The 11,218-nt window shown below is 48.9% G+C and overlaps 1 protein-coding gene across 1 annotated transcript; it reads right to left on the minus strand.

The window, feature by feature from the left end:
• Positions 1-270: 270 nt before the first annotated feature.
• Positions 271-10,910, minus strand: PPT1 (palmitoyl-protein thioesterase 1). The gene is made up of 9 exons (XM_037881511.2): positions 10,695-10,910; positions 9,054-9,163; positions 7,459-7,586; positions 6,924-6,994; positions 5,719-5,821; positions 5,524-5,614; positions 5,025-5,123; positions 4,028-4,099; positions 271-1,834 (listed from the first exon to the last, which is right to left on the minus strand). The coding sequence occupies exons 1-9, from the start codon at positions 10,807-10,809 to the stop codon at positions 1,712-1,714; spliced, it is 912 nt and encodes a 303-aa protein (XP_037737439.1). The 5' UTR covers positions 10,810-10,910; the 3' UTR covers positions 271-1,711.
• Between the last annotated feature and the right edge of the window lie 308 nt (positions 10,911-11,218).

Here is an 11,218-nt window from a genome sequence, read left to right on the forward strand (position 1 = left end):
TTGCTGTTCAGAAGGGAAATATTGGAGTGCAGCTAGGAAACTTCTTGCTGAGAATGCAGATTGACACCCCCACCGCCACCCCCTGCTGCTCAAGGGGCTCTATGTTAGTGACTAGATCAGAATTGTGTGTGGGTGCAAAGCTTATTGCAGGACCAGACACTAAGTGGGAAGCACCGACACTCCTTTTTTCAAACTCATGCTGCCAGCACCCTTGCTGAGGAAGAGAATCTGTCACAGGTATGACAGTAAGAGAGGTTATCCCTTAGCTCATTAGACAGCTGAAAACATTCTTTATTAAAGAGAATCAACATTGAATCAGTGCAAAACAATAGCTAGTCAGCTGACAACTATCAAAAAGCTTTTAATAACCCTTGAAAACTTAATCCATAACCCACTCCCTCCCATGAGCCAGCACCCCTTCCCCCAGCTGTAACCCTGTCTTCTCCCCTATCCCTACAAACATCCTTAAATCTAAGTGGTGGTCCTCCTCACTCTGTGGACCTTATCTAAACTAGTTATGCTTATTAGTATTAACCTAAGTATCCTGACAGAGGGTCAGGAAATGTGGTTAGAACATAGCTCTGTTAAAACTGAGACTACCCAGTCTCAAATGGCTCAGCTGTTAAACTATGCCAGTGGTTTTCAAACTTTAGGTCATGACCCAGTACTGGGTCACCTTGCTCAGCACCCAGGGACCCTGGCAGCCAGCCAGTAAAAACTCATAGTCCCTACCTGTTCTGAGTCTGCCACGGTGCTGTGCCCTGGAAGTGGCCAGTGGCAGGTCCAGTTCCTAGGCTGGGGGGGGGGGGGGGGGCGCAGCACAGGCCTCTGTGTGCTGCCCCACCCTGAGCACCAGTTCTGCACTCCCAGTGGCTGGTTCCTGGCCAATGGGAGCTGGTGCCTGCAGGCAAGAGCTGTGTGGAGCTGCTTGCATGCCTCTGTCTAGGAGCCAGACCTGCTGCTGGCCACTTTTGGGGTGCAGCACGGTCCATGGTGCCAGGACAGGCAGGAAGCCTGCCTCTGCACCCCAGCTGTGCCACTGACAGGGAGCCACCAGAGGTAAGCCCACACCCCAATCTCCTGCCCAAGCCCCCCAAAACCCCTCATCCCCATGCCAGAGCCCTGCCCCAGCCCAGAGCCCCTCATTCCTGGCCCCACCCCACAGCCCTCACCCCCGCACTCCAACCCTCTGCCCCAGCCTTGAGCCCCTTCCCACTCCCCAAACCCCTCATCCCCAGCTCCGTTGCATCACGGGCATCAACAATTTTCTTCAACTGGGTCATCAGAAAAAAAAAGTTTGAAAACTACTGAACTATGCTCCAGCAAGCGACTGGTGCAATTACATTAGTTTGTTTGAAAACCATACAAAACTTGCTAACACCGAAACCTAGTCTGGGTTGGGACCATATGCTACACCATAATAGTATATTAAATTTAAATCTACTAAAATTTAATCCGTGCCACTTCTCATGTACTCTCTGGCAACAACCAGCAGACTAATATGCCCTTAAATACTTGGTTAGCTCTGATACGATGCTGCAGCAGGTTTGTATGGAGGATGTGCTGTTACACAGTAAGTGGCAGCTTAGTTTGTTAGCTACAGCAAGTGGATCCAAGTTAGAACTTGACAGGGTAACTTCCTCAGCCTTGTATCAGGAGCTTGGTCTGACGAAGTCACCTTCTCTTGTCAGGCTGCTGACACACATCGGCTTCAGTTTAGCAAGGGGATGATGTTTGTATAGAACCACTCTTCAGAAAAGCGAAGGTGATCTCCTGCCACAGACAGGAATACCAGCTTTCCTGCCTTGTCCATCTGCTGCAGCCCCAGCTGATCCTACGAGAGAAGACAACCAGCATGAAAAGTAGGCTACCTATGATGCTTAAATAACTTTCCAAAGCGCCTTAGTGCCATGGACTTTCATGGGGACTTAAGTGGTGGTTTGCAGTATTGTAGCCATGTTGGTCCCAGGATATTAAAGACAAGATGGATGAAATAATTTTAGTGGAGCAGCTTCTGCTGGTGAAAGAGAGAAGCTTTTGAGCTACGCAGAGCTCTCCTTCAGTTCTACGTGTAGCTCAAAAGCTTCTCTCTTTCATCAGCAGAAGTTGGTCCAGTAAAAGATATTACCTCATCCACCGTCTCTCTCTGATGGGGACTTAAGTTCAGATTGGTTCAGTGTAGCTAGGGTGCCTCCCATTTGACTTTTGGAAGAAAAGATTAAGTGATACAGAAATAAAAGAGCAGGGATGGCCAAACGTACTGATCCTCTGAGCTGCATACAACAATCTTCAGAAGTTTGAGAGCCGGGGGCACACCTGCCAGAGCTCAGGGCTTCAGACCCTCTCCTGCTGAAGCCCCAAGCTCTGGCAGGTGCACCGATGGGGCTGAAGCCCCAAGACCCCCTCTGCCTTGCTGGGCAGAAGCCCCTATCCCACCACCCTGTTGCAAGGCAGAGGTCCCGAGCTCCCCCTGCCCCAGTCTGGTAGGTAGAGAATGGGGGGCTCTGCAAGCCACACTTTAACTGTAAAAGAGTCACATGCGACTCACAAACCATGGTTTGGCTGCCCCTGTACCAGAGTAATAGCAAATAACAGACCCAGGCCCTCCTGTTCTTGACCCTTTAATTCTAACACCACCAACACTGTCTACAACTAGTGTGGATCCCACCGTATCTTCCATTAGGATCTACTCTAATATTTTCTCACTTTCGGCCATCAGTTATTTACAAAAGTTCCCCTTGTCTCTTTCTGGAATTCAAGTGCTGTCCCCTCCCCCTCATCATCATTGCCAGGCAGGAGAGCCCTTTATTCGGCAATAGAACAGACCAATGTTTTGTTGGAGAATAAGCGTGGGTCAGTTACAACAGCCCTTGGAGTGTAGGCTGTATGGAAATAACCCTTCCCTTTGCATGGGGGAATTTCACAGCACAATCCAACTGCCCGGCTAGGAAAATAATGCACGTGCTCCTGTGAGAAGCACGAGCTTTCCACAGCTTATGTAAAAAGAAGGGAACCATATAAGTGCAATGAAAGCTGGACTAGGACAGGCCCCAGGAAACAGGTCTTCCCCTCCTCAAAACTACCTGCTAGGCTGAGGGTGCAGCGCTGCGTTTTATCAAGGGCTCTCACAACAGTCCCCCGCATCCTGTTGCGAAGGCCATGGGCCAGGTTCATGGGTTGCTGCAGTGAAGCATTCATGCATTTCCCCCACTTACAAAAGATCTCACACCCAAACGGAGAGGCAACCCAGCAGGCCAATGTGTGCATGAGGCTGTAATGGGCTGGTAGTGTTTGTTCCACTTTTAGATAGGTTTTTAGCTTCAATGGAGTTACTCCTGATATAGAGCAGTGTAAACAAGATCAGCATTAAGTACACTGCATACGGGGGTAGCCTAGCAGTTTTAAGATGGTGTAGGCTGAAGAAATTGTGCAGGCCATACAAAGTGAAGTATGAACACCAGGGACTCTCTTAAATAAATAAACCCTCATCTGGTGCAGCCTGGCTCATTCCAAAGGCCTAACTTTGCTCTGTAGAAGTACTTTTTAGCTAAGTTATCTCCAGCAGAGACTGGAGGAGAGAGGCTAGGTCAGTGTGTTGGCCTATAATTCAGGAGACCCAAGTTCAATTCCCTGCCCTGGCACAGATTTCTGTGGGACCCTGAGGTATTGAGGCTCCTCAGTTCCCTATCTGTTCAACAGGGAAAATAGTGCTTGTTGGGAGAATAAGCGCATCTTTCTCGTGGTTAATCAGCAGATTCAGCCTTTTCCTTTCATGGGAACTAAGTTCACATACAAAATGCGATCTCTTTAACGAGAGGGAGAAGCTAGATGGTGGAACCCTGCCAAGATTCCTGGGGAGAGCTTAAGCTACTTACAGTGGAGACAGAGTTGCCGAGACTCCAGGAATTAAAGATTAATCTTTAATTAAAGATGTGATGTCATGTGATGAAACCTCCAGGAATGTCCAACCAAAATTTGCAACCATATGGAGACAGCAGATTCTTCCATAGAAGATCAAGCTATTTACCTCTTTGTACAGCGAGGTCTCCTGCAGGGGGATGGTCTCCTTGGCTTGCCCACTTCTATAATATCCAAACCACTACAGAAGAAAAACAAGGAGACAACAGAGCTGTTGTAGAAACGAGCTTATTCTGCATCTCATTACTGAGGCCTATTGCTGGGCAGACTGTTCCTCTGACTGAGGAAGAGATGGAGCTCTGGCTGGAGGTCCTTGCCCCCACTTGAATCCACCAATGACTTCTTCAGATTGAATAAACCCCAGAGAGCCCTATCAAAGGACAGGACAGAAACTTGAACATCTGAAAAACCCTTGATTTCCAAAACCAGTTGAAGTTTGAGTGCCAATGCTGTCCTTACCTAGCATCTCATAGATAACTGCAACTCTTCAGAGCATGAAATGCTCATCCTTAGACTTACATAAAAGATCAGGTACTGTACATTCCAACACCACCACCTTGTGTCTGACCCCTAAACGAACAGTATTCTTTCAGAGTCATGGTAGGGTGAAGTTAAAGGTGCTAGAAGACAGTTCACTACAACCCTCATCTGTGCTTAATCTAATATAAGGCAGTCTTAATCTAGACCATGATGTATTTAAGCAACTCTCCTCCCACCATAGCTATCCAAGGCAGTTATCACCAGTCAGGTTGTCTGATCTCCACACAGTGGTTCTAACAGATCTGGATCATCACAGGGACTTTTTGGTGCAAAGATCCTGTCTGAAGAATTTCTCTCCCTGAGGATGTCTGCCAGAGACCTTCTACAGCCACCTACAAAGTTTGGAGCATCCTGACCGCACTGAGACCATTTTCCCTTCCCTTTTCTGATTTTCTTTTCCCCAATTTATTTGCGAAACTGGCTGGACCTACATTAGTGGATCCAGTTTTGGTTCCAGCATCCTGGATTTGTATTCAAAGTTGGGCACCATTCATAAAACTAGACAAAGACATTAGCAAATGAAAGCTCCAGTCTCCTTATCCCAAGTACCTGGAGGAGTTCCTCACCTCTGAGGCTGGAGGGTCTACCATCGTGTCATTGAGAAATTTCACCATCACAAACTTTTTCAAAGCCATCAAGTTTTTCTTGTAGGTCTCGTTGTTGCCCTGGGAAAGATGCCCGAACAAAAACAATAGAATCTTCTCAGTAATAAGGCAGCTTGGAGCCTCACTGAGATGGGGGCAGCCGCAAACTTTGTCAGACAGGTGGCACACTTGTTACACATTGAAGCTGGGCTGTTGCTCTCAGCACGCCAGGCTGCTGACCCAGCCACTGCAGTGCCTACCTCCCTCCCCATTGGGGAAAGGACAGCCCATGATCTCACTTGGTTTAGGGCTAGTCAGGGCAGATGCACAAGATGATGCTAGGAATGCATGATTGGGAATCAGGAACCCCCACATCCTAATCCCAACTCCGACAACAACGTCCTATGCTGATGTCCCCATTGTATAGCAATCCCAGATACCAAGCTAGGCTCAGAGCTGTAAGCATGGCATCCGTCCTTACCTTCTCCTGATTGATGTCAGCCAGGAAGATGCTGTTTTTCTGGTACTCTTCCTCCTTCATGGGGTCATGCCAGTATTCTGCCTGCACTAGGCTGGATGAGAGAGAGAATAAAGCTCACACTGGAAACACACAGGCCAAAGGGGCATCTCGCCTCAGCCTTTGCAGTCTGCGTAGTCCCCCGCTGAACATACTCACCGCTCCTGGACCATCTTCGTGTAGACGCCAAGGTCCAGCAGCTTTCGGACCCAGTCACAGATGCGGGACTTCTCCCCAGGACAGCGTGGAAAGCCAAACACACCTGGGGCAACAAGATGTGCATCTCCATTCAGTGGTCAGCACTGAAAGCCATTGAACTGCAACCACAAATGAAGAACCACCTCCTCCTGACACAGCAACTGGAATTACTCCAAGGAATCCAGAGGTCTCTAATCCTATAATCCCATTACAGACAGCCTGCCCCCAAGGCACTATTACATGGAGAGAGAACTGAGAATGTTCTTTAGCTGACCAGCAGGGGGCATCATTATGGAGAAGATGGTCATTCAGATAAAAGGAAAGGCCTCCTAGGTCTTTAATGATCTGAAACCGCACTAATGTTCTTAGCAGCATATTCTCTACAATTGTGCAGAATGCACTAAACAGAGACTCACGCAATGGGGCTTCCACCAGTTCCCTTGGGAGATTACGCCTGTCTTGGAGCTCTCACTGGCAGAAGTTTTCCTTAGTATTTAGCCATTTTCCTGTCTTGAATTTCATCCCCTTATCACTCATTTTACCTCCTTGAGCCACCATGAATAATTCTTCTCCTTCTGTGGAGTTTAATACTTCAAATGCTGATAGCTTCAGGTCCTTGTCACCCAATCACAATTTGGCCAATCTAAATAAGTTTTTAGTTTTGTGGGAGCTCCTACACCAGATGAGGCTATTGCTCTCTGCGGTCCAGTATCTGCTCCAACAATAGCCAATCAACGATGCTTCTGACATAGGTAGAAGGGATCTACCTGGCTAATTGGATAGTCACATACATTGGGAAGATTCCTTCCTGACCCCTGAAGTGGCCAGTTTGCATCCTGAAGAATGACATTTGTCTGTCCCTATTTTAGCTTGGAACCACTTTAATAGGTTTGCTGACAGACATTAATCCTAACTCAAGATCAGCCCAGAACACAACAAGCACTCACTTAGTGATCAGATCCAATCAGGCAAAAGGAGACAGGCAAAAGCATCCAGTCACTTTATTTCAAATGGAAGTAGGTCAAAAAGAGGCTCTGTGGGGGGCTTTTGGGGGCAGGGAAAGAGGGGTTGTTTTATCCCACCAGAAGCTCACCCTCCATTCGCTACATGCGCGTTTAGGAAGCAGGGATGACTTGGAGGACTCTAGAAACCAAAGAGGGAGTTACCTTGGTGCTGCCCCCCAATGGAAATCAAATTGAACATTGGAGGAGAAGGACATCTCTGTGCCACCGCCCTCCTGGGGAAAAGAGAAAGAGTTTAGCTTCCCCCTCCCATACAGATCCTAGGCTATTTGTATATAGCATTTTAAATAACCATATTCAAGCTCTGTCTGCGACCAGCTTTAAATTAGTTAGGGACTTTTGAAATGTTATCCGAAGTCCCATCAATGGGACTTAAGCGCTTTTGAAAATATTACCCTGAACCGCTCTGTGCCTTGGTTTCCCCCTCTGAAGAAATCTTATCTGTGTTACAAAGGTGTTGTGAGGGTTAGTTTATAATTGTACAGTTCTTAGAAAGACTCATAAGAATAAAGCATTTTAAAACAAATGTCACCCTCGAGCCCAGAGAACACTTATTTACATTTTATTTTGAACCCTATGGGAGGTGCTGGGGAGAGAGGGAGATTCCCACCTGAACTCCTGTAACCTAAAACATTTGCCCAAAAATAAATAAATAAATAAAATCCAACTGTAAACGTACAGGAACTGGCCTCCCTGGGAGAATCCCATAGAATTGTAGCCTCCTTGCAAGTGAGGGTCCTTAGCGAGTTTGTCACAAACCAGCATCACCTGTTTGTTCACATTCATGAAGTAGCTGTTCTCCATATCCTGGGGAATAAGCCAGAGGAACAGATGGGCAAATTATCTTTACAATGAGCTAACAGGTTAATTTTAATCTTCTAGTTCTTCATAGGGACTAAGATTTCTCAAATTCCATGAGTTATAGGTAGCCCAAATTTTATAAGACTCCCTTTGTGAACTCCCAGCCCAACTGTAAGCCATCCTATTTCCCCTGCCTTTATTAAAATTTGGATCCTCCCTGGACTTCCACAAAGCCAAGGTTTACCTGCACCCTCTATGAATCCAGGTAACAAGACATGTCACCCATTATTGTGACAGCTATTACTAGAACTACACTCTAATACACAGCTAGTAATGTAAGCCTCTTGGCCATATAGAGCACAGTCAACAATACAGGTATGCAGGAGCCAGGCTGTATCTATGTTATACAAGTAAAATGCAATATAAAATGAGTTTAAATAAAAACATGCACTTAGCTTAATAAACAGGAAGGGACAAATATCCCCCTTAAAAAGCATGGGACCTCATCACATAGCTAATATCTGTAGAGTAGGGGTAGGCAAACTTTTTGGCCCAAGGGCCACATCTGGGTATAGAAATTGTATGGCAGGCCATGAATGCTCATGAAAGTGGGGTTGGGGTGTGGGAGGGTGGGAGGGCTCTGGCTAGGGATGTGGGCTCCAGGGTGGGGCCAGAAATAAGGTGTGGGAGGGGGTTCTGGGCTGGGACAGAGGGGTTTGGAGGGTAGGAGGGGGATGAGGGCTGGGGCAGGGGGTTGGGGTGTGGAGGGGTGGCTCAGGGTTGTAGGTGGCACTTACCTCAAGCAGCTCCCAGAAGCAGCAGCATGTCCCCCCTCCGGCTCTTACGCAGAGGCGCAGCCAGGCGGCTCTGCTGCACATTGCCCTGTCCGCAGGTGCCGCCCCTGCAGCTCCCATTGGCCATAGTTCCTGGCCAATGGGAGCTGCGGGGGCGGCACATGTGGAGCGGAGTCCCCTGGCTGCCTCTATGCATAGGCGTTGGAGGGAGCACATGCCGCTGTTTCTGGGAGCCACGTAGAGTGGCCCCCGACCCTGTTCCTCAGCTGGAGCACAAGAGAGGGGCAAGTCCCAGACCGCACTCCCTAGCAGGCTCTCAAGGGCTGGATTAAAACATCTGGCGGGCCGGATGCGGCCCACAGACCGTAGTTTGCCCACCCGTGCTGTAGAGGTTTCAAAACACTTATCAGTGGATTTGGGTATGAATCCAGTTTGAATCAGGGATGTCACATCCCAAGTTTTCCTCAACATGTGATTAACTAGACTCAGTTTCTCCAAGACAAAAATGTTTGATACAGTCAAAAGGTAATAGTGAAAGCTCTGCCTGTGTCTTTATGGATCTACGTCAAAAGCAGAGACTGTAAATTATTTACAGCACCTTTAAGAGTCTGCACAGTGATCACTAACCAGTAATACTCAATGAAAGCAGAAGCTTTACATAGGATGACTGTGACTTTACCTCTACCAAGTTGTTTCCAATCTGTAGCGACAGAACGTAAATTCCTGGTATTTTGTTTTCCACTATTTTTTTAATGTATCCCATGCTTCCAGGGTTACAGCAGCTGTCTCCTGCAAAAAGGATAAGGGAAATTTTCATCAAATATAAAACCATCGCACACTGGATGGCTGAGGTTCTGAATACCAAACTTCCAACCTCACCCAGGCAAGCAGCATGCATTTTTTTCAAGTGTCAGAGCAGCAAATTTTCACACTCATTGCACAAAGCCTCTGTAAATGAACCATTTGAATGCACTTCCTGGTTTCAGCCGCCTTTCACTTTCTTGCTTATAACAAGTTCATGACATTGATTGACTACCAAAATATTAAAGCCAGCATGGACACTGAATTCTCACCCAGCCTTCCATGCCTTTCCCTTATTACCATCCTTAGGAAAATTCTTTGCTGCAATGCTTTTCATTTTGACTGAACAATCATTTGAATACAAAACAGTCTATATACGAAGCTAGAAAGTTCAGGACCCTGCTCCCACAGGAATATCTTATTTGTGGTATCTTTGGCCCAGACACTTCCAGAGGCATAGTCTAGTGGTCCAAGCTTTCAATCCTTGAGGGGGCCATTTAGGGATCAGGGGCAAAAATTGGGGATTGGTCCTGCTTTGAGCAGGGGGTTAGACAAGATGACCTCCTGAGATCCCTTCCAACCCTGATATTCTATGACTCTGTGATCTCTCTGTCTCAGTTTTGCCATCTGAAAAGCAGGGATAACAATATTTGTAAACGAGCTATCAAAGTGTTTATTTAAAATCCTGCCAGGGCTACAAAACATAACCATGTTCAAACTGGTTTGTGAAGCATGTTGTGGTGCAACAGCAGGCAAAAAGAACATTCCTGGATCACAACCATGTTTAAATGTGATTCATAATGTAGACAGGGGCTCAAATAGAAGATAACTGAGTAGGGAACTCTCCCAAAGGGTGCTGGGCATCAGAGTAGTTTAACGCTTTAGAAGCCACCTTGATCCTTCATTCGCAGTCCAACTTCCCACACATCTATCACTACTTCGCTTTCTTCCATCCCCCATTTCACAAGGAAAGGGTGTTCCCTGCACTGCGGTATCACCCTCCTGGCAGTCCCATGAGAATCCCATGATGAACGTGGGTTGTTGTTTTCTTTTATTACAGACAATCTGAAATGTGGCCAAGAGTGAAGTCCCTAGGGCAGGGAGCGGAGCTGCTGGTTTGAACCTGTGGGCACACTGGCTAATAACCTGCTTTCCACCCTCCCCCTGCGAGAGCGGAGATCCCATGATCTCCCAAGGCAAGCAGGCTCTGCGCACCGGCAGCGAAACCAGCGGCGGGGATTAGAGAAGTGAGAGAGGAAGCAGAGAAAGGCGGCCCGGGAGGCTCTTGGGGCAGGGAAACACCGCTTCCGCGGGAGGGGGAACAAGAGCGGGGAGGCTGGTCAGACAAGGGCCCCCAGCCGCTCCCTTTGCAGCCCTGGGGCTGACACCCCCGCGCCCCCCGCCCTTGGCGGGGCAGCAATAGACCCATAACCCGCCCCCGGCCCCGCAGCGCCCCCGATTGCAGCCATGGGGGGGGGGGTTAGCACCAGTCTCGCGGCGGCCCCGCCCCAGCGCTCACCCATCCCGTGCCACATGACCAGGGGCACCGGGCCCGCGCGCCGCCCCGAGCAGCGCCCGCCGAGCAGCAGGCAGGTGAGCAGCAGCGCCGCCGGCAGCACCCTGAGCGCCGCCATCTTGGATTGTCACATGACCCGGTGGGCGGGGCAGCTGGGAGGAGGCGGGTTGTGGAGGCGCGCCCTGGAGGGGGGAGGGGGAGATGATAGAGCCGTGGGGGGAGGGGTCACAGAGGATCATGGGAGGAAAGGGGAGATGATGGAGCCATGGGGGAGGGGCTGTAGGGGCAATGGGGGTCAGAGGGTAATAGAGCCATGGGGGGAGGGGGCTGTAGGGGTCACAGGGATTGATGGGGCAGTGGGGTGATAGAACCATGGGGGGAGGGGGCTGCAGAGGTCAGAGGAGGTGATGGGAGCTATGGGGGGATGATACAGCCATGGGGACAGGAGGCTGCAGGGGTCACAGGGGTTGATGGGGCAGTGGGAGCCAGTGGGGTGATAGAGCCATGGGGAGAAGGGTGCTGCAGAA

Source organism: Chelonia mydas, chromosome 19, assembly GCF_015237465.2.
Source record: "Chelonia mydas isolate rCheMyd1 chromosome 19, rCheMyd1.pri.v2, whole genome shotgun sequence".
Lineage (NCBI taxonomy): Eukaryota > Metazoa > Chordata > Testudines > Cheloniidae > Chelonia > Chelonia mydas.